The sequence below is a fragment of the Pteronotus mesoamericanus genome, unplaced genomic scaffold, assembly GCF_021234165.1.
Source record: "Pteronotus mesoamericanus isolate MK-2021 breed Mesoamerican mustached bat unplaced genomic scaffold, CSHL_Meso_final contig_27, whole genome shotgun sequence".
NCBI classification, from domain to species: Eukaryota; Metazoa; Chordata; class Mammalia; order Chiroptera; family Mormoopidae; genus Pteronotus; species Pteronotus mesoamericanus.
In genome coordinates, this window is record NW_026555115.1 from 26,984,645 (window position 1) to 27,011,849 (window position 27,205).

General features: G+C 34.5%; 1 protein-coding gene across 5 annotated transcripts in view; it reads right to left on the bottom strand.

The window, feature by feature from the left end:
* STXBP5L (syntaxin binding protein 5L) overlaps nucleotides 1-27,205 on the bottom strand; it is a 402,439-nt gene that overhangs the window by 271,915 nt on the left and 103,319 nt on the right. For all 5 annotated transcript variants that reach the window (XM_054575243.1, XM_054575242.1, XM_054575241.1 and 2 more), the window contains exons 6-7: nucleotides 23,002-23,136; nucleotides 15,777-15,840 (exon numbers count right to left, since the gene is read on the bottom strand). In XM_054575243.1, coding sequence (XP_054431218.1) covers nucleotides 15,777-15,840; nucleotides 23,002-23,136 — 199 coding nt within the window. The remainder of the gene's footprint in view (nucleotides 1-15,776; nucleotides 15,841-23,001; nucleotides 23,137-27,205) is intronic.

A 27,205-nucleotide genomic window follows, 5' to 3' on the forward strand; every position in this document is an offset into this window, starting at 1 on the left:
GCAACCCTAAGTACACTGTTGGTGGGAATTCAGACTGATGTAGCCACTGTGGAAAAGTTTGGAATTTCCTCAGCAAGCTAAAAATGGAACTGCCTTTTGACCCAGCAATTCCACTGCAGGGATTACACCCTAAGAATCAAAAAATACCAATTCAAAAGAACCTATGGACCCAAATGTTCATAGCAGCACAATTTACATTAGCCAACTGCCTGAAGCAATCTAAGTACCCATAAATAAATGAGTGGATCAAAAAACTGTGGTACATTTACACAATGGAATACTACTCAGCAGAAGGAAATAAAGGGCCACTACCTTTCACGACAGCATGGGTGGAATTGGAGAATATAATAAGTGAAATGTGACAGGGGCTGAAAGACAAATACCTTATGATCTAACCTATAAGTGGGACCTTATCAACAAAACAAGGAAAAAAATTATAACCAGCAACATTGAAAGAAAAAAAAAAACAAACCGAGAGTAATGAGAGGGATGGAGGGGAGGGGTAACGGGGAAAGAAGGGGAAGGTCAAGTCAAGAAACATGTATAAAGGACCCATGGACAAAGCCAAAGTGGGGAAGTACTAAGGGTGGGTGGTGGAGGTGGGTGGGGCAGGGGAAAGTGGTAGTGGGAAAATGGAGACAAATGTATTTGAGCAGAAAGAAAGCAAGAAAGAGAGAGAGAGAGAAAGGAAGAAAGGAAGAGAGAAAGAAAGAAAAATAAATTGCCAAGTAGAAAGTAATTTTTGTTTTTTGATTTTTTATTATGTGTTTCACCATTCATATGAAATACACAATCATGTATCCACTTGCAGACCAATCAATTTTCAGGATTTTTCTTCATCACGGTCACCCCTAATTGGAAATGTGATTAGTAGTAGTCTTTGGCAGATAGTACCAACCAATCATGTGGCATCTAAGAGCCAGACCTGAACTCTGTCCTTTTCTATAAGTTAGTTTTAGCTACTCCCCCACCCCCCATCCCATGATGCCATATATGCAGGCTGAGAAATAGGTATTGTTGCAACAGATTAAATTCTGGGATCTCCATTTATCCAATTTATTTACACATTTTGAACAGCTCCAGGCTGATTTCCTGAATATACCACTTCCACTATAAAATGTATTGCCACTTCTCTCACCAAAAGGTCTGATTCAATGAATATGGTAACATCTAACTCATGGTGGACAGCTCAAGTTTCATCGTCATCTGGTATCCCATGGTTAGGTATTCAGTCTTTACAAGGGTTCAGCAGCATACTAAGACTTGCTTTGAAAATGGAGAGTAATATTGTGACTCGCTTACTGGGCTTTCCAGTAGAGCATTGTTATCTACTAGATACATTAATCTCCATCAGATCTAATAGATTATAGATACTAAGTGGTAAAGTATCTTGCAAACTAGCTTGTACTTAATGAAAAGCCTTTTTTTTTTCTGGGTCCTATTCAAAACTATCAGAATTTTGCATAGCCTGTTAAAAATTTATTAAAACGGTAATTTCAAGGGGTTTTACATACTATTATCCCAATCCAAAAAGGTTCACCAAGTGATATGCTACTTTCTTAGAAAAATAAGAAAGCTTATATTCTACATTAGAAGAGATGTCCCTGCATACCCCATACCTTCAGACCCTCAAAACCATCACATACAGGACAAGGTCCAAGACCTTGTAGGATTTTCTTCCTGCTCTCTGACCCCTGAGTCTTATGAGCTATATAGATACTTTCCACTTCTGCTAACTAGATACAATTAGTATCATATAGAAAATAAAGTGAACTAGTATCCTTTCTAAATAATGTCAAGATGATCAAGGCTCCTGAGGAATATATTATGACAGAGAACAAGAAAAATAATAGTCCTAGGAAAAGATTGTGAAGTTACATGTTTTTGTTTCTAGAAAAGCAAGCTGCTTTTCATCCTTCCTGCTGATGGACATTGAGTTCACGAAATCAATAACTGTCTACAAGTGACAAAGTTCTCAAATATGCTGATACTCATCTTTGAAGAGCATTCCTTATTAGATAGATTAAGTGAAGACAGTGTACTTACGAGCCACCTAGGAAGTGCAGCCAGGAAGTAAGCTGCCAGGACAAATACAATATAACCATTTTAACATTCTCTTTTCATTGTCCTCTGGCCCCTTTTCTAACTATATCAAAAGGCTCTGGCATCTCTACTTTATTAACCATATGCCTTTGTTGAGTCCACCTTCAAGGAGCCCCTCCAGCAAATGATTAACACCAGATTCCCGTGTTCCAAAGCATTAACTCTCAAATCATCGTTCAGTGACACACTGTAAATGAACTCTCCTATAAGTAGCTGCCCAAGGTCAAATCCTTAAAAAACACTCTTACACAGTTGGAGTGGGAGGATGGGTATTCTATTAGTTTCATCTGTAGTCTATTTCTTCCTGGAGGAAGATATATGCTCTGTTAAGTTTTGCTGAGATCTGGGATGTAACCTGTTTATTGGCCTGAAGGTAATGAGATTAGTGGTTGGTCTTGCAAGGATAAACACCATCAGGTAAAAAATATACCTCAGGTGACATCATTGCACAGTCTCCTAGAAGAGGGAAACTTCTTTAGAAACAGTGAAAAAAGTACTTTTGCTAAATAGGAGAGTTTGAAGAAATTCAAGGAGGTGGAGTTTATAGTATTCTCAGGTATAGTGGTTGCATAATATCCCTCAAAATTAATGTCCACCCAGAACCTCAGAATGTTCTTTATTAGAAAACAGGATCTTTGCATATATAATTAGTTAAGAATTTTGAGATGAAATTGTTGTTGTTTTAAGGTGGGCCCTAAGCCCAGTTACTACTGGCCCTTTTAAAAGAAAAAAGAAGACAGAGAAGAAGGCTATGTAAAGGCAGAGGAAAAAACTGGAGTTATACTGCCACAAACCAAGGAAAATCAGGACCATCAAAAAGTAGAAGAGGAAAAGAAGGATTCTCTCCTAGAGCCTTCAAAGGAAGCATGGCCTGAAGACCTTGATGATTTAGGACTTCTGGCTTCAAAACTGTAAAATAATAAATTTCTGTTATTTTAAGTCCCCCCTTTTTTTCCTGTTTTAAGTCACCAAGAAAGAGACTTTGCTTGCGGTAATGGGTGCAAGATGCAGTATGCAGATGATGATTTATTGAGTTGTACACTTGAAACTTGTATGGTTTTGTGAACCAATTTCACCTCAATAACTTCAATTAGAAATCGAGTTGAATAGAATCTGACAACTATGAAATTAAAGAAACCACATCCATCCAGACTGGTAGGAGGGGAGAAGACATGGATGGACTGGGCCCACACCCACGTATGGTTATAAAAATTTGGGATGGATATCTCAGGAGCAAGAGGTCCCAGCCCCATACCAGGGCCCCCCAGCCCAGAGTCCCAGTGCCAGGAAGGTAAATCCCCATAACTTCTGGCTGGAAAAACCAGCAGGGATTGAGTCAGCTGAAGAAACTTCTGGAGTCCCAAGTAGTTCCTCTTAAAGGACCTGCACATGGACTTATTCAGACTCATGTACTCTGAGCTCCAGCAGAGGGAGCAGCTTAAAAGGCAAGAGGGACATTTGGGAAGGAGCAAGAGTTAGGGGATAGCTTTCTCCCAGAGAGAACTGAGAGCAGAGGCCATTGTTCCTTTTCTGAATTATCCCCCTACAGAGCCACAGAGCTGGCAGGAGGGTGCCATTTCTGAGACTCCATCAACCTGGCTAAAACCATTCACCCCACCCCGGTGATTCCCTGAAGCTCCGCCTCACCCAACTTATACACCAAACCAAGCTGTTAACAGTGGCTTTTCCATATGAATGGCTTGTTTTTGCTCGTGCCTCACATTTTCCTAAATCTTCTCAAACAAGCAATAGCCAGTCCTCTGCTAGCCCTGAACTCCCATTCCTCTTGCTAAGTGGACCCAGGCCTGGCACTAGCAGCAGCCAGCCTAGGTTCACAGCTTGCCTTCACCTGGGAATCTCCAAGCCCAGCACAAGCAACAGCCATCTGCACATTGCTTTGTAGCTCATACTGGATGACCTGGGGTAGAACACAGATAGGGGCTGACATTGGCCTGCATCACCCAGGAAATCTCAGAGCCTGTTCACCCTATGGACAGCTACAGATCATATTGTAGTACCAACACCCTTCCCCTACACAGCTTATCCTTTATGGAGATTGGTGGTCAGAGGTTACAGAGAGTTTTTCCATCTGACTAGCCTGGGAAAATTCCTCCCATTGACCTGCCAACAGCAATCAAGCCTGAATCACAAGAGGAAGGTATACTCAGTCCACATGGAGGGCACACTTCAAGTACCCAACCTGAGTGATAGGGAAGTCTGTGCCACTGGATCCTACAGGATACCTACTACATTAGGCCACTCTACCAAGACAGGGAGTCGTAGCAGCTCTACCTAATACATAGAAACAAACACAGGGAAGCTGCCTAAATGAGGATACAAAGAAACATGGCCTAAATGAAAGAACAAATCAAAACTCAAGAAAAAGAACTACACAAAATGGAGATAATCAATCTACCAGATGCAAAGTTCAAAACACTAGTTATAAGGATGCTCCAGGAACTTAATGAGGACCTCAACAGCATAAAAAGAATCCAGTCACAAACAAAGGAAATATTCATTGAAATAAAGAACAATTTACAGGTAATGAACAGTAAAGTGAATGAAGCCAAGAATCAAATCAATGATTTGGAATATAAAGAAGCAAAAAACAAGCCATCAGAACATCAAGAAGAAAAAAGAATAAAAAAAGAAACCAGGATAGTGTAAGGGTCCTCTGGGACAACTTCAAATATTCCAACATTTCCATCATAGGGATGCCAGAAGGAGAAGAGAATGAGCAAGAGATTGGAAATCTATTATTGAAAAAATAGAGAAAAGTCCCCCAATTTGGTAGAGGAAATAGGAATGTCCAGGAAGTATGAAGAGTCCCAAACAAGATGGATGCAAGGAGGCCCACACCAAGATCCATCATAATTAAAATAACAAATTTTAAAGATAAAGAGAGAATCTTAAAAGCAGCAAGAGAAAAACAGTTAGTTACCTACAGGAGAGTTCCCATAAGACTGTCAGCTGATTTTTCAAAAGAAACTTCATAGACTAGAATGGGATTAGCAAGAAATACTAAAAGTCATAAAAAGTAGGGACTTACAAGCAAGACTGCTCTACTGAGCAAAGCTATCATTTAGACTTGAAGGGCAGATAAAAAGCTTTCCAGACAAGAAAAAACTAAAGGAGTTCATCATTACCAAAACATTATTATATGAAATGTTAAAGGAACTTATTTAAGGAAAAGAAGATCAAAACTGTGAACAATAAGATGGCAATAAATACATATCTATGAACAATTGAATCTAAAAAACAAACTAAGCAAACAAGAAGAACAAGAAGAACAGAGACAGAATCATGAATATGGAGAGCATGCTGATGGTTGTCAGATGGGAGGGGGTTTGGGGAAATGGTTGGAGAGCTGAGGGGATTAAGAAGTACAAATTGGTAGTTAAAGAACAGCCATGGGGATGTAAAGTACAGTGTAGAAAATGGAGTGACTGAATAACTTACACACATGATCGATGGACATGAACAATGGTGTTAGGATTGCCTGAAGGAGTAGGGGAGGGTACTGGAGGAGGGAGGAAAAGGAGGAGATTGGAACAATTGTAATAGAATAATCAATAAAATATAATTAAAAATATCTATCTATCTATCTATCTATCTATCTTCTGGGTCTATTTTTATCACAGTCTTCCTTAGAGCATCAGAAGGTAAGATTTCCTTTAAAGCTGCCTTTGAGAGCCTGAGGCATGTCCGAAATAAGTAATTAACTTTTCTGAGTTGATTATCTTATTTTCGCACAGTGTCCAATGTTTTGCTAGGCAAACTAATAGCCTCACAAAGATGTCTATGCCTTATATCCATAATCTATAAACATGTTACCTTACTTGACAAAAAAAAAAAAGAGTTTTGAGATATATGGTTTGTGGAAGTGGGGAGAGTATCATGGATTATCCAAATGCTCCCAATCTATCAACTGCATGAATTCTTAAGAGTGGAGAACCTTTCCCAGCTATGGTTAGAAAGAGATGTTATGATGGAAGAAGGTGAGAAAGATACGTTGTCTCTGAAGAGGAAAGAAGGGGACTATAAGCCTAGGAATGTGTATAGTTATAAAAGTTGAAAAAGGCAGGAAAACAGATTCTCCTTTAGAGATACCAGAAAGGAATGCAACTGTGGTAATATCTTGATTGTAGCCCAGTAAAATCTATATTGGACTTCTGGCCTACAGAACTGTACAATGATACATTTACATTGTATATTATACAATTGAAATATTATATTTCTGATCATATATGTTGGAATAGAAAATAATATAGATGGCATCAAAGAAAGCTATTTTATTTCATCATGATTATAATTATCATTGCTTTTTATCAACTAAGCACAACGAATACCTGATCTCCCATTGTTTTACCTTTCCATCAGCCCCTCATCCCGATTAATTATAGGAGAATGCTCAAGTAATTGTGATGTCACTGTATGATAGGGTTTAATACCCTTTAACTTGGCACCTTCAATGGGTTCCTAAGATTTTCGATAGGAGACAATCCAATTCTAAAATCCCATCCTCTGGGTCTGCAATTTGTAATAGGGGTCAGCAAACTTTTAACATAAAGAGCTAGATAACAACTATTTTAGGCTTCATAGGCCATATAGCACTGTCACAACTGCTCAGCCTTACTCTTGTGGTAAGAAAGCAGCCACAGACAATATGTTAATGAATGAGCATGGCTGTGTTCCAATAAAACATTTACAAAAACAGGCAGCATGCTAGATTTGTCCCATGGGTTGCAGTTTCAAATCCTTGATCTAGAACGTTTTGACAACTATTGTCTTAACCAGGATCCTGTAGAAAACAGCCTGAGGCAAGGCTTAAATGCTAATATTTCACTGAGAAGTACAACCTCAGAGCTGCAATAAAAAGGAAAAATAAGGTAAATAAGTAAACGAACATTTATTATCACACTAACCACTATTTCATTGAGAGAAACAGAAGAAACAGCCAATTACTTTACAGGTGTATTTACTTGGCATTGTAGGATGTCTCTAACAGTTTATACGGAAAAACCATGATTCAGAATAGCCCAACCATAGGGAGGTAGGGAGGGGGAATTATTTCATGTGTCTTGTCTAGTATAGGTCAAGGTTTTCTCCGTAACTTAAACACCCCTTCACTTCAGAGCTATGTCACTTGACCCCTTTGTCAGCTGTGAGGGAAGCCAGAGCTCATGTTTTACAGGGTAATTCATAATCTGCATTCAGAATTAAAGGGAGGAGACAGAGACACAGTATAGCTACTCAACTTCAGGAAGTAGTACTGCATGAAGTTTATTAAACCTGCCAAAACTGAGGTGAAGCAAACAGCCAAGAGCTTAGGGGAGAAGCAAGGCTTAGAAGCAAAGGCTTATGACTTTGAGGAGACATACACAATATTATGCATAATACAGACATCTCTCATTTTAAGAGCACCCTCCCCTATTTGGTAAATTAATATGAAGTTTCTTTAGTAAATGTTATCTTAGGGAGAGGGTGGTCTATCTTCTGATTTTATAATACAATCTTGCTTGAGTTGGAACCTTAACATAAATAATTTGTTCCTCCTTTCATTTCACCAACAAGCCTCAACAGAAGCTTTCCTCTTCCAGGTTGAATTATCCAAGAAATGCAAAAATGTTTAAAATTAAAAGATCTATTAACATATTTCAACAAAATAACATAATAAGGAATAATCATCTTGTAGTCTAAATGCCTGAGTTATCTTTTTTATTGTAATATAAGTGCCTGACACAAGCTTTTAAATGCAAAGGCATCCATCTCCAATAAACTCATTGTCAGCTATAGGATTAGATAAAGACCTGCCCCACCCATGAGTTTCTTGTTTTTTGCTTTTGTTTTTTTTAATTGAATTTATTGTGGTGACATTGGTTAAGAAAATTATATAGGTTTCAGGTATACGATTCTACAATAAATGTATCTGTATATTGTATTGCATGTTTACCACTCACCTCAACTCAAGTCTCCTTACATCACCATTAATCCCTCCTTTACCCTCTTCTACCTCCCCTTACTCACTTGTTTTTTAAAAAGCTTCGGTTGATTTAGATAACTGACAATTTGACTGATAGTTGTCTTTTCCCTTTCTGCACTTCACTGCTCTTACATTTTAAATTCTCCAATGATGAGTGAACCTGCTAAACCCCACACTCAACCCCAAGAAAAGCAGAACCCCAGGTCCATAGGTTTCTCTCCATACTCAAGACCTAACTTATATTACCCCAGGCATGCCCTATGCCCTCCAGGATCTGTGAGTACTAAACCTTGCTTGTCAAAGTTCCCTGATGGTTGTTGCTGAAGTTATGTTTTACAATCATAAAAAACCCACAAGGGCAAGTCCAGCCACAGCATTGACTCCAAAAGGAGGAATGTCTGTGGGGTCTCACCTCAGACTCAGATGTTTGTCCCCAGGTATTTATAGCCAATAGCATCTCTATCAATAGGCTGAGACCAGCACAAAACACATCTCAATAAATGTGGCAAAGCATTTGACACCATTAATAATTTAATACTTTATGGATATTAAAAATAAATGAAAACTTTTTAACTTCATAAAAGCAATCAAAGACCTGAAGCAAACATCTTACTTAATGTTAAAACATTGGACACATTTCCTTTGTGGTTGGAAACAAAATAAAGCTTTCATTAAAACCACTTATATTCAACACTGCACTGAGTTCATATGTAACAAAACAAACACACACATTAAAAAAAAACTATAATATTGAAAGGAAGAAACAAAATTTGTCTACATTTGCTATACTTTTATATAGAGAATATTCCACCCAAAACTTAGGATAGCTATTAAAAACAAAACATTCAGTGATGTAGTTGAATACAAAATAACAAACATCAATATTTCATACACTAAAATTCAAGTAAAAAATTGATTTTTAAAAAGTTAATCACAGCAGCAACAAAATCTATAAGACACTTAGAATTAAGGTAACGAAAGATATGGAAGACTTTTGTGAAAAAAGTTATAAAGGTATATAGAAAGACATAAAACCAAGCCAAGATAAGTAATTACAACGTGGAGCAAGCTGTGGGTATACAAAATAGTTTATTCTCGTATTATTATTTATTATTATATTATTTTCCATACTAATAACTGTACCCACTTTTCCCCCACCCTGCATATTATCCTTATATCTTAATGATGTAAATTTTCTCTAAATTAACCAATATGTCCAAGTTGCAAACAAAATCCCAGCAGAGATATACAGAAAACTTGATAAACTGATTCTACAATTCATATAATAATAAATGGTAGGAAAAAGCTAATATAGGAAAGGGAGGAGGAGGAGGACCTATAAGATATTAAGATATTTTGTGAGGTTATTAAAATGTGTTATTAGAGAGAATAAAAATGGTGGAGGAATGAGTGGAAGTCACACTGACCTCCTCCCAGGACCAACCTGGAAATACAACTAAATTGTGGAGAAATCCCCTGGAAGAAACAACTGAACAATAGTGAGAGAGGAGCCTTGTAACTTCTAAGACAGAAGAATGGGCTTTAGTTCAATCTAACTGGTAAGGAGTGCGATAGAGACGCAAGAAGGTGGCGGGGGGGGGCGCTGACTGGTGGCAGCACCAGAAGGATATTGAAATGGCCAGTGGGATCCCCCTGAGAAGAGAGGGGACTAAACCAAAAGCGGGGATCCCTAGGCCACAGCACCAGAACCCAAAAAGTACACAGAAAACAGTCAGCTGCGAAAAGCAGCAGGGTTGCTCTCTGCCAAAGACAGGCAGCTGGAGACGCAAAGAACTGTTTAAAGGGCCAACATAAAAATTTTTATTTGCAGCCACTTATCCTGGTCTCTGGCAAAGGCGGGAGCAGAATGGGTTAGAGACACCTGAGGAGAGACGGGGGAAGGAGGCTTTTGGGAAGAGTAGCCAGTGGGATCTCTGTGCTGACTCATCCCCCACACAGCAGCAGTCATCTTGCTTAGGAAGAGACCACTCCCCCTGAGCAGCACCAGCATCAGAGGACCCAATAGCCCCGCCCCCAGGTGGGAATCCACCCTGTCCTGTGCTGTCTAAGTTGCCTGCTGAGTGCAGAGTGGCTGCCACAAACAGTAGATCCCTGGCTAAACGGGCTGCAGAGAAGTCTGGAGATACTTGAGACTGGGGAAGGAGGCTTTGGGGAGAGACTGGAGAGAGTAGGCAGCAGGATCCCAGTGCAGACTCCTCCCCCATATGGCAGCAGCGTGAAAGGACCCAATAACCCCACCCCCAGGAGGGACTCCGCCCCACCCTGAGCTGTATAAGGTGGGCTGCTGAGTGCACAGTGACTAGATTAACAGCTGCAGGAGATAACAACAAACAGCAGATTCCTGGAAGTAGTGAACAGATTGCCTAAGATCAGACAGAGTCAACATCTGACATCATCAGAGGCAGATCCAGAAAGTAAAAACAGCGATCTCTAACCATAGAAGTTCACACCACAAAGTCAGGAAATCAAGACAGATCAACTTAAGAAGCAGAAGCAAAAAAGAGTCTCACAAATGATAGGAAGACAAAGAAATATGGCCCACTTGAAGGAAAAGGAAGAATTTCCAGAAGGAGAACTAAATGAAATAGAGGCAAGTAAACTATCAGATTGAGTTCAAAACAATGGTTTTAAGGAAGCTCAATGAGCTCAGTGAGCTCAGAGAGAATTACCAAAAACTACAGGGAAACTATGAGGAACTTACTGCAAAGTATATCAGCATAAAAAAAAGACATAGAAACTATCAATAAGAGATAAAAGGAAATGAAGAATACAATTTTGGAATTGAAGAACACGGAAGAAGGAATCAAAAGCAGGTTAGATGAAGTTGAGTACCAAATCAGCAAGGTGGAGGATAAGGTAGAAAAAAAGCTCCCAGAAAGAGCAAGAAAATGAAAAAATACTCAAAAAGAATGAAGAGGCAATTAGGGAAATGCAGGACAACCTGAAATGTAATAATATCCGTATAATAGGGATACCAGAAGGAGAAGAGGAGGAAGGGATAGAGAACCTGTTTGAAAAAGTAATGATGGAAAGCTTCCCTAATTGGAGGAGAGAAAAAGTCACACAAGTCCAGGAAGCACAGAGGGTCCCATTCAAGAGGAACGCAATGAGGCCCACTCTAAGACACACCATCATTACAATAGCAAATATCAAAGACAAAAAGAAAGGCAGAAAGGGAGAAATAGGTACTAGCATATAAGGGAGTCCCGATATGGCTAACAGCTGACTTCTCAACAGACACATTACAAGCCAGAAGGGAATGGCAAGAAATGTTCCAAGTCATGAAAAGCAAAGGCCTGCAACCAACACTGCTCTACCCAGCAAGGATCTCAGTTAAAATGGAAGGTGAAATAAGGAGTTTCCCAGACAAAAGAAGGCTGAAAGAATACACCGCCACCAAACCACCACTGCAATATATGCGAAAGGGACTGCTTTAAGATGAAAAAAAAGTTTCTATGAATACCCAGTTCCTTTCACAGTCACCAATACTTGATATTATCAATATTTTAATACTCATTAATCTGATTGTGACAATGATGTTATTTTAATTGCTCCTTTACTATTTGTTGAAACTAAACTGCCTATTTCTATTATTTTTAAAAAGCTTTAAATGACTTTTTGGTATTCTTTATCCATTTATTGATTTAAGGTTTGTAGAACTTTTTTCCCTAAAAAAAAGAAAACCTATTAACCATGTTTTAGATATGTTGCAAATACTTTCCTATAATATTCCTTGTCTTTTAACATTTTTTGTATATATATTACTATATAGTCTTAAATGTTTAATATAGTCATATTGTCAATATTTACTTTGTAGCTTCTAGGTTTGAATATCTTACTTCAGGTCATGAAAAATATTAGTTCTATTTTCTTCTAAAACTCCTTAGATTCTACATATTTATTTTTAATGCACCTGAATATTTCTTGTATAATGTGTGAAATAGGACTCTGTATTTGTTTATTTCAAATAATAGTGGGCCATTCACCTTATGTGTTGAATAAGCCTTATTTTACCCATTGATTTGAAATATCAACTTAATCATACATTATATTGTTAGACAGATATATACATTTGTTTCTAGAATGCTCATTATATTTTATTTATCTACCTGATTATTTCTGTGCTGGTGTCATGTTGGTTTAATTGCTGAGACTTTATAATGATTTTAAATTTTTAATATTTTATAATTAACTTTACCATTTAAAAAATAAATAAAGTCAATCTGCATTGAAGAAAGAAAGAAAGAAAAAGAAAGACAGAGAGAGATGGAACTTCTACCTTTGCGACAACATGGATGGAACTGGAGAATATTAAATTAAGTGAAATAAGCCAGTTGATGAAAGGCAAATATCACATGATCTCACCTATAAGTGGGCTCTATTCAACAAAATAAACTAACGAAATAAACCACAGGCATGGAAACATGGAGCAGACTAAAAGTGACCAGAAGGGATGGGGAAAGAGGACAATGGTGGAAAGAAGGAGAAGGGACTAGACAAAGAATATGTATGAATGACCCATGGACATGGACAACGTAGTGGGAATTGACTGTGGGAGCCAAGGGTGGAGGGGATAAAGGGGTAAAAATTGAGACAACTATAATAGAATAATCATGATTTATAAATGAAAAAATAAATAAAATATTGTGGAAGCTCAAAAGAAAAAAGAAAAAAGAAAAAGATTAGGACACTGATACACACAGAGGGAAGACCATGTGAGGACACCTGGTATAGATGGCCACCTGCAAGCCAAGGAGAGAGGCCTTCAGAAGAAAAACTCTGCCAACACCTTGAATTTGAATTATTAGTTTCCAGAGTTGTTAGAAAATAAATTTCTGTTTTTCAAGCCAAAAAATAAAACAATAAAAAATAAAATGTGCTATTAGTAAAACCATAAATATAGCAGAGCAACAGAGTAAAAAGGCCAGAAAAAGACCTACCCCAATACGGGAACGTGATATATGGGTCAGATTTCCTTATACATCAGAGGAAATAGAACTGATTATTTCTTTTTTTTTTTTGCTACAAAGACTGTTTTTCAATTTAAGAAAATGTATAACAAGAGAATTCTATCACAATCCCGTTATACAGCTACTGACATTTCCATATAGTCCCTCCCACACTTGATATGTACATGGATTTTTACGAAGTTGGAAAATAGTGTATATGCAATTTTATATTCTACCAAAATAAAACAAGGTGATGCAAATTACATTAGATTAAAACAATGATGTACTATTTTTCATCTGTGACATTGGCAAAGATTTTTTTATTTTTAAAATTTATTTTTTTAATAAATGAATTATTTATATGTAAAAATAACAGTATATACTCACCTCAAACCAAAATAAAATAAATTATATATACAGATTAAAGTGGAAAGCCTTAAAACTGATAGGAAAAACACAGGATTATATTTTCCCTCAGAAAGGGATTTACTGAGAAACAAAAGGCAGGAATCAAATTAAAACTGGTAAAATTAAGTAATTAAAATAAAAACTGTCTATGTGACAAAAGGCTACTGATGAAAAAAATAATCTACAAGAAGTCAAGGACTTATTCAAGGATATATGCTAATAAGTAGTAGAGCCATAATTCAAACACGTAAGTTTCTGACTCTAATACTAATTTATTTTTATTTACACAATTAACAGAAATTGTATTCCTTCATAAAAATTTTGAAAACACAAGTAAGGATAATTTTGATCATTTTCTGATCTCCAGCATATTCCCCAGATTTATACATACACTGTTAGGCTTTTTTCCTTTGGGAATTTGAATATACAACTAAAAATATGTGTATTATTTAAGCGGTTTTACATTACACTTACAATTCTGCAACATTTTTTTTTTAAATATGGCTTAAAGAACTTCCCATATCAACACAGTATTCTACACTGTGGATATATAATCATTCATTTATTCAACTTTCTATTAATAGACTTTTAGGTTGTATTCAAAATTTTGTCTCTTGGTCATATACACAGGTTAGATATCTGAAATGGATTTTCTAGGTCATAATAAATACATGTTCTAAATGTTGGTAATGCCAAATTGCTCATATTGCTGATTCTATATGCCCACTTCTCAATGCTTTTTCCATTGTCTAATATTATTAATATTTTGCCACTCTGATTAGGAAGAAAATGGTATATTGCATTTCCTTAGTGATTTCTAGTGAAATTATTTCCTCCCCACTGCCAAATCCTGCTTTCTAAAGGTAAAAGGCACCACACTTTCAATTCTTACAATCATCTTTTTTAGTTTATTCTTCCATGTTTCTAAATATATGTATATTGCCATTTCTTGTTTAATTAATTAGACATTATTTATTTCCTATTATGAAATAAAAGGATTTAGTAAAGTTATTTACATATTTTGCAAGTTCATTATTTGCCTGTTGTATATGTAGCAAATACTGCCTCCTACTTTGTTGCTTGACTCTTACCATGATAATCTTGTTATGGTATAGTCTCTAAAGCTTTTAGGCTTTGCATCTTGCCTTGAGCATGCCCTTATTCCACCGTAACAACCCATTTCCTACAGTTTCTTCTAAAACTTCCTGAGTTGTGATTTTAATATTTATGTATTTTCTCCCTTTGGAGTTTATTTCTGAGTGGTTTGAGATCTTACCATTTTATTTAAAATGAATAGCCAATTGTCCAACACCATTTATTCAATAATATATCATGTTCTAAAACATCTTTAAAATGCACAAAATTCCCCCAAATGCCTGAAACATTTCTGAATATCTATTTAGATCTATTGATTGGTCTTTATTATCCCCCTGTACCAACCACTGTCACAATGTATTACTTTTTTGAAAATGTCTTAATAATTTTTAAACTTTTTCTTATGAATTTTAGAATCAGCTTTTGAGTTCTTTAACAATAAATAAATTCTAATAACACCTGGTTGGAGTTATACAATATTTGTGGGTGAATTTGAAGAAATCCAATGTTCTTTCTATTGCCATGAGGCCAATTTGTTTTTCAAGTTCAATATTTATTAGGCTAGTTAAGTTTCTATCACTTAAAAATAAACAAAGAACCAAACCTAAATTAAATAATTTATTCAAGTATTTTTACACTACATAGCCAAAATCATATACTTGAAGGAACAATATTTACATGAAAGTGACACCAGGTCTTTTTATGTTCTTAACTTTGTTTCCTTATCATCAAAAGAAAATAATGAATAATCAAGGTGAATAGGATTTTTTCTGTAATCTGAGAACATTTTCTATATTATCACCTACTTATAAAAATCAAGATTGGCTAATTTATGGTTATTTAATATTGATTACTTAAAACTATCAAAACTGAATAGCAGAGGCCAATGATTAACAATACTACCAATTATATTGTTAAATACAAGCACGGACTATCCAAAAATTAAAAGTGTTCCACATGTTACACATCTTACTCAGCATTTTAGAATTAAATATCAACTTTACCTTTAGGTAAAATAAAGACTTAATTTGTTACCATTATTAGAGTAAACCATTCATTTATTAATATTTGCTCATTCATTCAACATATTTTAATATTAAATTACACTGAATTTCATGAATTGCGCTGGCAATGTTAGGTATCAAACAATAGTAAGAAATACCTTTATTCAAGTACAAAGAAAATAAATGCAAGAATAACAGTATTGTAATACTCACTTTCCCTTCATCTCTTGGGCTATCACTTAAATGTACAACTGGACCTGGATGAGTCTTTGTGGATCTGTTAAATCAATTTAAAACAGTGATTAAAAAAAAAACATTAAAACAACATACCACTAGAGACTGGAACAAAAAAATTAAGATTATACTGGAATACACATCCAGTATTCTAGGGTTTAGCATAGACTCATTTGACTTTTGTGCTCTTTTTCTTTAAAATTACTTTTCTCTTTCCTATTAATGCTATTAAAGTAGGTGTGATTTAAAAAAAATCAGGTTTAAAAACTTAGATCCACATAACAGTAGGATTCTTTACTATCTTATGCGTTTGTTGCCAAATCAGGGCCTCTGAAAATTTGAAATTATACACATACTTATAAAGACAAAGGAAAACTTACACTGCCACAAGAGTGATGCTATAAACATGTTTCAACCAAATTGCAAAGTACATATCTGATTTAAAATTTCATTTTGACATAAAATCTCTGATTTAGTGCCTACAGAAAGTACAGTTTCCTTTTACTTAAAAGAAAACTCTCTCTCTAGTGATAACCAGCATGCAGGACACTGATCAACTAGGGAAACAAAATTCATCAGTTTATCTCATTTATCTGGATTCTAGGGTAATGAGTAACAGAGCATATTGTTAAAGAGATCTGTATTCTGTCAATATGACTTTAAATTTATTCTACTATGATATCTGGCATGTTTATTTTATATTTCCTACTTTAACTTAGATCATTGTTGAATGTGATTGTGTCATGGTTAAATATGACATGACCTGATATGACCACTGATTTATTATTGTTCAAAACTCCACATTCTTTCTTCAATGACCTAAGTGTGCCAGATTAATTCTATTATGATTATATTGGCATAGTATAATTTATTTTTAAAAAACACACAAAAATCATCAAAGATTCTGCACAAAGCAATAAAGATTTAAATTTCAGAAACTCTTTGGAATCAGAGAAAAGTGACAAATTATGTAACTCCAAGTTCCCCAGATACTTGACTCCCCTAAGTGACTCAAAAGAATAAATATAAAGTTACTAGATATTTTGTTAATGGTTTTGTCTTATATTTTCCATCTAAAAATGGAGGTAATAGTACTAACCCTACTGAAGGATTGTGAGGATTAGAAGGTACATATAGCGCTTAATATAATGCCAAAACATAGTAAGTACTCAATAAATAGTATGTATTATCATTGTTGTAAATCATTGGAATAACTGGAAATCAGACTTACTATTTGCATTCTAGAATATATGCAGGAAGAAGGAAACTAAACAAGGCTTTATAAAAAGTTTACAGAGCTTTTAGCAGTCACATCACTTACACATAAATGCAGTGTTTTATTATAGTATAAATGCCTCTGAAAAGGGACAATGTCCCTTGATTATCTTTTATCTTTTTTGCTTTTTTAAAAATTTATTTGTTTATTTAAATTTACAAATTACGCTTATTTTTCTTTCAGGAACTAATAATATACAATAAATCATAAACTCCTACCTGTCTCTTGGGTTTGATTGGAGCAACAAATACCAAAGTGTACTCCATGATAAACTAGTGAACATACAAGGCATTTCACAGTGTTTGATATAAAAAAAAGTCTGGGAACCCTGAATGGGACAATTAAATATTTTCTTTTTCTATAGAACTTCTTAGGGCTATAAGATACAAATCAGCATTGCAAATGTTCAATATTTTCCAAAATTATTAGTCAACAGAATCCTTTTTTGTTGATTATATTATAGAACTCACTGAATATACTTTTTTGTCTTAAATTGTTTTTATTTCTTTAATTTTAATAATTAAAATATTTTTAGAACAAGATTAGAGTATAGATTAAAATTTGATTGGGAAAGGAATGCCACTTTTTTTTTGCCAACAGCTATTGGAAAAATCAGGCACTCACTATGTTGGTGCATGTGTGAAGTGCAGGGTAGAGATTTTTTTTTTTGTGAAGTTACCTAACCAACTAGATGCTCAAAGTGTATCAGGTGGACTTATCTGTTAGTTAATTCTCACTGGGAACCTCTGAAGGTCCTCAGGCTGTGGAGCTTGCATCAGAACCCCTGGAAGGCTTATTGCAACCCAGATGTTGGGAATATATTTTGAGAAACACTAATTAAACTATTTGCAAGACTTCTATTCAGGTTCTCAGACTCTAGAAAACATTGAAGTTCACAAAATAATTTAGCATTAAATCTCCACTGTTTGTAATGATTTTTATAACTATATAAGAAATAAAGCTTATTGTAAAAATAAAACTCAGAAAATACAAAAGTTAAAAGAAAAAAATCTCTCATTATTTCACTGCCTAGGTATAATGACTGACATTTTGATGTATTTTTTCTGACCTCTCCCCTAACATTAACTTCCAAAAACCACCAAGCATTCCCTGCAAAACTTATGGCCATTAAAAATTGACTTTAAGAAAAACATCTGTACCCCAGATTCTGTGAATCCCACAAGAATTACTTCAGATAAAATTATCAATAAATTCAAATTCATATAATACTTATATAAATAATGCCCAGTAATTCTTCTAAGTATCCCTATTTATTTTTCTTCCTCCCACTCACCACAATGGCTCTTGATAGTTTCCTTCGTGAACTTTCTGTTTCTATACCTTAAATATTGGTATTCTTTTGTCTTCTGTCTTAGACTGCTATCCATTCCCATATTAGATGTGGTCATGAATTCAAGCGCCCACAGGAGCCAGGCAGGTATTGCAAATGAGTTAAACAGGCTGAATAAGAATTGTACTAAACTGGTTAGCACATTACCCATCTCATAAAGGATAGCTGTAACTCATTTCCAGTTAATCACAGACGGCCATGCAAGAATAGTGGATGAGAATAGTCTCATTATAAATCTTTTTCATGAAAAGCTGAATTTTTATCTCTACTAATTTTTAAATATTACCAACTAATAATTCAGACATATTTGAATACTCTGATGGCCAAATAAAACATATCTGTGAATTGGTTCACTGTGAATTGGTTCACTAGTTTGCTACCTCTTTCCTATAAATTCTTCATGCACAATCTCATCTATTCTCATGGTTTCAATGAGAATGTAAATTCTGTTCTCATTAACAATACAATAACTAATAAGTGATACAAGAATAAACTCTGTTTCACATACAACTGTAAACCTACTTTTGTCCCACCCTGTTTACCACTCCCTACCATTTTCACATATCAATTCCAAGTGAATGCTTTATAAACATATACAATCAACCAACCTAAAATGGAACTCATTATTTTATTTCCAACTTATTCAATATCTTGCATTCTTTCACTAAGTAGCACCCTAACCTACACAGTTGCTTAAACCAAACAAGGGGTCTTTAATTCTCCCCTACTGTCTTTACATCTTCCCACAATACCTGTCTTTCTGTTTCACTTTTATTTCTTTAACAATGTCAGCTTATGTCCACTTGAATATTCACAATCATAATTTTTTACCAAGAATAGTCTTTCTCATTTCTCCATACCTGCATTCAGAGTAATCTTCTGAAATGTAAATTTGATCCAGTGAATTCTCTGCTTAAAATCCTTCAAAATCTAGCTCCTGGACTTATAAAAGTCCAAACTACACAAATTGTCTCATAAGACCTGTCATATTATATACCCAGATTACTTACTCAACTTTATCTTTTGCCATCCTCTCCCCCAGCCATTTCAACCAAATAAACTACTTAAAATTCCTGGGTATGGAAAAAAAACCTCTCACATTCCATCCTTTAAGCCTCTGTTCCCTCTTCCCGTAATACCCCTTCACCTCTTCTCAATTCTTCACTCATCTAACTGAAACATCCTTCAGATCTCAGCATATATGTAACTTACTTCACAGATACTTCTCTGAGACCACATGTCTGTATTAGGTGTCCTCCTCATGGAACTGCCACATTATATTTCCAATACATTGTAACTGCCTTTTTACATAATCTCATCCTAATTAGAATGAAAGTCTCCAAAAAAACAGAAATTCTGTATTTACCATATCATAGTACTCAATAAATGTTTGAATGAGTAGTAGTTAAATATTAATACAACCCTTATACTTATGATTTAATTCTGAATTTTATGGTCACATTTTAATATGTAGAAAAAATAGGTTACATTTTTTAAAGAGCTAGGGCTACCTTACAGAACCAGCTATTTCTGTGCTATAAGCTAGAATATATTTTCCCATAAAAATATTTCTTCGGTTTTGTTCTATGATATTATTTTATGAGGTATTCTATAAACATCACTGTTTATATGGAAAATGTCTTCCAGTTTCCAAATAATATAAATAAATAAATGAATGAATGAATAAATAAATATTATATATACATATATAAAGAGAGAGAACTGAATATAATTGCAATTAGGAGATCACAAAAATAGAAACAAGCAGAATAATAACAAAAATTAAATAAAAAAGTATTTCAAGTAAGGATTTCAAAATAATCTCATATATCTCTTAAAGGCAATTTTGCATTTGTCATACTTAGAAAATGTATTGTTAAAATTTGTGTCTAAAATTCTATTATAAATGACTTTAATAAAATGCATATTTTTACTGTCCCATATACTTGACACATATTTATAGTAAATAGCATGCACTTTCTTATGTGTCTCAAGAGGTAGAGAGCATTTAAAAGCCTAGGAGATTGGAAGTTGGCATTTAAAATTATATCTAGGTTCTCCTGTATCTGCCTAGAAAGCAAAGATCCTATATTTTTAAAAAAAATATTAATGTATTATATTGTATAAATCATGTTCTCAGTTACTTAAAAACCCATATTCTTTATCCTAAGAATGAAAGTTTTGCTACTCTATATTTATGTTTGATACCTTTATTGTCATTTTGGATAAATAAATAATTTAATATTATTCCATAATGATATATAGTCTTTTGGTCAAATATGTTTGAAAACCTACCCAGGGTTTAACTTTTAAGAGACTTTTCTTGACCTAAAATTGGCTTTGAGTCATTCTAATGGGTCTCTGGAATGCCACAGGGATTAGTTCTTTTTCCTTAAGAAGAAAAAATTTTGAACTAATTAGGACTATTTGGTATGTTTAAAGTACATGGGAAGCTTTGTCAAATAAAGACACAATAACTATGTTCTATTTATGTATACATATTTTATTATTAAAATGGATGTTCTGGATATTATATAAAAATCTCCGGGAGTCTAAAAAAATAAAATAAAATTATATCTATAAAAATGAAAATATACTTTTGGAAATCTAGTGAATAAACCGAAAAACAGTTAGAAGGAGAATATTTCATGAACATTTTCAGAGGCATGCACAATTCTATAAAACACTGGATTCACATAAATGTTAGGTTCTATTCTGATGCCAAATTACATGTGTACAATCATATTATGAAAAATAAAAGTGTTTTATTTTACTTCTTTAATTTCTCATAAATTTCCCCTCCTTTATATGTTTTAAAACTCTTCACTAGTCCTGAAATCATAAAGTATGGATCACATATATATAAATAGGTAAAGTGTAAGTCACTATTTCAGGTAGTATTAATTTGAAGAAAAAAATCTGTTAAGTAAATGAACATGGAAACAGCACTGAAAAAGTGGTAAAATATTTTATCTGTTCAGAAAAAAAACTCATCTGAATTATTTTAGCATCATTTGACTGAACACAAATAATACATCTATTATGATTTATACTATGATTAAACTTTATAAAAGTTCTATAATTGGATCTCTCAAGTTTACTTGTGATTTTATCATATACTAAAACAACATTATGAAAACAAGCATTAAGTTCAGCCTTAATGCTATTTACAGTCTGTTATTGCTATTACAGGACTAAGATTATAGGGGGAAAAGCCTTTACCAAATAGCTTAAAAAAGTAAATATCTTTTTGAGGGGAGACATAATTGTTTATGGGATAAATGTTTTTAAAAATACACATACAGAATGCTGAAATATATGTAATCAAAATAGCTATAGCAACTATAATTATAATTACAAATGAAAACTGTAAGTCAATAGTAGTGTGTAACTATCATACCAACTCCTCAGTAATGTCAGTCATTTAGTAGCCACTCTATAGAAAGCACCAAAATAAACCAAGGATGAAGAAAGAGAAAAGCAATAAACAAAGATTCTGCTCTGAAGCAGCTCTTAATCTAATGATGGAGGGAAAATTATCATTAATAAAAGACTCATTAAGACATAATACAACAGGAATATTGTAACAAGAATATAACTAGTAACTTCCTTATTAAGTAATATATTTGTACATTGAAACACTGGGAGTATGGAACAGTCAAGAGTCAAACTTCATGAAAATAGGCTGTTTTAATCAGAATTTTTGGGACAAATAATTTATGTAACTTGTGAGAGAATACAAGAGAATGAGCCAGACTCAAGTTAAAACTCTATATACTAAGGAACTAATATGTACAAAAAATAATCATTTATTAAAGAAAAATTGTTTTTCTGATTAACCAGGAGAATAATCTGTCTATAGACTATAAATAGATGGCTTAGAATTCCATGAAATTTCATGTTAGGGATTTCATATTTTATACCTGCAGAAATGTAAATATCAGTGCCAAAGTGGTAATTACCATCAACCACATACCCAAACAGTTGTATACACCAGAGCATAAAAATATTAATAAATTGATTCTGCTTTGAACCCAGAAAAATATGTTAATAAGGCAAATGAAAAATAAGCTATCAGTATTAAAAAAGTAGGTTTACAGGTATTCATATGGAAAATAACACAATAATTAATAAATAATAACTCAAGAATAAGCCTCTTTGCATACTCACAACTATACACCTACTTTTGCCCCACCTTGTATGTGAACTGATCATGATTATTTTTATATAAAACTAAATGTGGCCACAATCCACTTCTCAATGGAGGTGGCTATACTAAGGTTGACTGTAAAGAATGTGATGAAATTTCCATGTGCAACTTTTAGAATATTTTATCATCAAATTTGGCACACATATCCTTAATTACTAATAGTATTTCGAAAATCTAAAATCAGCAAATGTTAATACTACAATATCTATTTTAAAAACCTTTATGGTTTCAGATTATTTTGGCTGAACTTTTCACTCACATTAATCATAAATTAGTTATAATGTTTCAAATAACTCTGCAATTTTATATGTTATAAACCATGGGAAATATTTAAGCTAAATAAAGGGATATTCAAGTTTAAACTTACAGTTCAATTGCCTTGTTCCACATGATAACATATCCAGAAAGAATGAAAGATTCAATATTTACAATATGTGTATTTCCTCTTTCTGTTCCAACATAGAGCCATTTACTCTGGAAAGGTAGATGACAGTAAGTAATTCTGAAAGAAAGAAAATTATAATTAAAATATCTAAATTTACATCTGGTCAGCATTATACTTTCTTTATACTTATTATGCAATGACAGCTATATAAACAATCAAATGTACTATATACTCAAGTAGCATTTAATTATTAGGATATAGGATAAATAATATATTAAAGTCATAATGATTATACCCATTATTAAATAAGTATTTATACCCTGGCTGTATGGCTCAATGGACTGAGTGTTGGCCTGCAAACCAAAGGGTCACTGGTTTGATTCCCAATCAGAGCACATGCCTGGGTTGCAGGGCCAGGTCCCCAGTAGGAGACCCATGAGAGGCAACTACACATTGATGTTTCCCTCTCTCTTTGCCTTCTTTCCCCTCTTTCTACAAATAGATAAATAAAATCTTAAAAAAAAATAAGTATCTAACATAGGCACTAATATTTCTAATTCTGAAAATAGCACTACAAGACAAATATATACCTCTATTTTACAAAGATCAAAGTGAGGTCAAGAATTTTTATTTTTTCCAGCCAAGTTGGAGGCATAGATAAATATGCTTTGCTTCCTTGAACAACCAAAAGAAGGAGAACAACCAACTTAAAAACAAAAAAACAACCAGAACTGCCAGAAAATCAAACTGTATGGAAATCCAACAACCAAAGAATTAAAGAAGAAATATTCATCCAGACTGGTAGGTGGGGCAGAGATGGGCAGCCAGGGTAAAGAGGACACACAGCAAGGTGACAACTGTCAGATCAGGCAGTTGCACATTCACACGTGGATAAACAAGGGGAAATAACTGGGGAGTGAGAGAGATTGTATAACCCAGGGTTCCAGTGCAGGGAAATAGAGTCTCAAAACCTCTGGCTGTAAAAAACTGGCGGTGGGGGGTGGGAGAAACTCCCAGTTTCACAGAAGAGTCTGTTGGGGGAACCCATAGAGTCCTAGAATGTACACAAACCTTTCCACCCAGGAATAAGCACCAGAAGGGCCCAAATCACTTGTGAGTAGCAGGGGAAGTGACTGAAAGCCGGTGGAGAGTTGAGCAAGCAGCATTGTTCCCTCTCTGACCCCTCCCCCACATACAGAACCACAAAGCAGAGAAGTGGGTTGCCCTGCCCTGGCAAATACCTAGGCTCCACCCCTTACAATGTATCAAGTGCTCCAAGACAAAGAAATATGGCCCAAAGGAAAAAACAGATCAAAACCGTAGAAAAAGAACTAAGCAACAAGGAGATGGCCAACCTATCAGATGCAGAGTTCAAAACACTGGTAATCAGGATGGTCATAGAAATGATTAAACATGGATGCAAAATAAAAGAAGAAGTAAAGGCTATACAAAGTGAAATAAAGAAAAATATACAGGGAAACAGTGAAAGGAAGAAAACTGGGATTCAAATCAATGATTTGGAATAAATAAACATTCAACAAAATAGAATGAAGAAACAAGAATTCAAAAAAAATGAGGAAATGAGGAGAGGCTTAGGATCCTCTGGGACAACTTTAAACATTCCAACATCTGAATCATAGGGGTGCAAGAAGAAGAGGAGGAAGAGCAAGCAATTGAAAACTTATTTAAAGAAATAATGGAGAACTTCCCCAATCTGGCAAAGGAAATAGACATGCAAGTCCATGAAGGGCAGAGAGTCCCAAACAAGTTGGACTCCAGAGGGAACACACCAAGGCACATCATAATTACATTACCCAAGATTAAAGATGAGTAGAGAATCTTAAAAGCAGCAAGAGAAAAGGAGACAGTTACCTACAAAGGAGTTCCCATAAGACTATCAGCTGATTTCTCAAAAGAAACCCTGCAGGCAAGAAGAACCTGCAAAGAAACATTCAAAGTCTTGAAAGGCAAGGACTTACATCCAAGAGTACTCTCTCCAGCAAAGCTATCATTTAGAATGGAAGGGCAGATAAAGTGCTTCATAGATAAGGTAAAGTTAAAATAGTTCACCATCACAAACCTCTTATCATATGAAATGTTAAAAGGACTTATCTAAGAAAAAGAAGATGAAAACTATGAACAGTAAAGTGACAACAAACTCACAACTATCAACTGAACCTAAAAAAAATCCAAAAAACAAAAACAAAAACTAACTAAGCAAACAACTAGAATAGGAACAGAATCACTGAAATGGAGATCACATAGACGGTTATCAGAGGGAAGGGGAAGGGGGAGAATGGAGGTAGAGGTAAGGGAATAAGAAGCATAATTGGTAGGTACAAAACAGAAAGGGGGAGGTTAAGAATAGTATAGCAAATGGAGAAGTCAAAGAGCATCTATGTATGACCCATGGACATGAACTAAGAGGGCAGGGGAATGCTGGAGGGCAGGAGGTGGTGCAGGTTGGAGGGGGATAAAGTGGAGAAAAAAAATGTGAAAACTGTAATAGCATAATCAGTAAAAATATACTTTTAAAAAGAATTTTTACTTGAAATAAAAATATATATCTTTTTATTTTTAATGCTGGCGGCAAATAAGTGGCAAAACTGCAATGAAAATTTATTCTTGTTTGGTTGCAGAATTACGATCTTTCTGTGAAGCTACATTGCTTGTTATTTTTTCAGTAATGTTAAGTTCAAGTAAAAATTAGGTAAATTTGAAACAAATTTCAGAGTTGTCATAGAGTTTGTAGTTCTGTCTATTTAAGGTGATAAACTATTCTTTATTCAGATGCTTGGCATCTAAGTAATATAAAGAAAATGTATAAGTTCAGAGATTCACTAGAATATGACCTTTTTTGCTGTTCTGCCTCATCTTCACAGTGGGCTTTCTGACTATCTATGGGAGCCTGTTCCATAGTCAGAGCAACCATGACTACTATATTTGAAATCTGGAAATTTAACAGTCTTCTCTTCACAGCATCATCACTCTTACTAGGTTGTCCTATTTATGCTCTTCAATCATTCTTTAAAAAACATGAGTAAGTTCACAGTTATCCCTTGCCAGAATTTGTTATTGAATCATAAAATTTCCTTGAGTTCACTAAGAAAAGGAGCTAGTAAGTTGTTAAAAGAGCTAGACATAATTCTGATGCCAGAGAAACAGACCAATTTAAAAAAAATGCAAATGATCAATTCCCAACAAGAGTCCATCATGTATTTTATTTATTTATTGTTCATTTTTTACTGTTGAATTTATTCTTGTGTGCAGCTAAAAAGGCAGTCTAGTTTCATTCTTCTGCATGTATCTGTCCAATTTTCCCCAACACCATTTATTGAATAAATGAATTTCTTTAGCCCATTGTACGTGCTTGCTTCCTCTGTCAAATATTAATTGACTATAAAGGCATGGGTTTATTTCTGGGCTCTCTGTTCTGTTACATTGATTAATGTGTCTGTGTTTATGCCAGTACTGTGCTGTTTTGATTGCTATGGTCATATATTATAGTTTCATATTAGGTAGCATGATTCCTCCAACTTTGTTCTCCTTTCTCAAGATTGCTGTTGCTATGCATGGCCTTTTGTGGTTCCATATAAATTTTTGAAATACTTTTCTAGTTCTGTGAAACACACCATTGGTATCTTGATAGGAATTTTCTTGAATCTATACCTTGCTTTGGGTAGTATGGACATTTTAATGTTAATCTTTCCGATCCATGAACATGGTATGTGCTTCCACTTATGTGTATCTTCTATTTCTTTCTTCACTGTCTTGTAATTTTTCAAGGACAAGTCTTTTACATCCTTGGTTAGATATATTCAAGGTATTCATAGGTATTTTATTCTTTTTGAAGCAATTGTGAATGGGATTATTTTCATAATTTCCTTTTCTGATAGTTCATTTTTGACATATAAAAATACAACTGATTTCTGGATATTAATTTTGTATCCTTCTAATTTGCGGAATTCATTTATCAATTCTAGTAGTTTCATGGTGGAGTATCTGGGGTTCTCTAACTACAGTATCATGTCATCTGCAAAAAAAGACAGTGTTAATTCTACCGTTCTAATTTGGATTGCTTTTATTTCTCCTTCTGTCTGACTGCTGTGGCTAGGACTTCCACTACTATGTTGAATAAGAGGATGAACACAGACATAACTGTTTTGTTCCTGATCTTAAGGGGAAG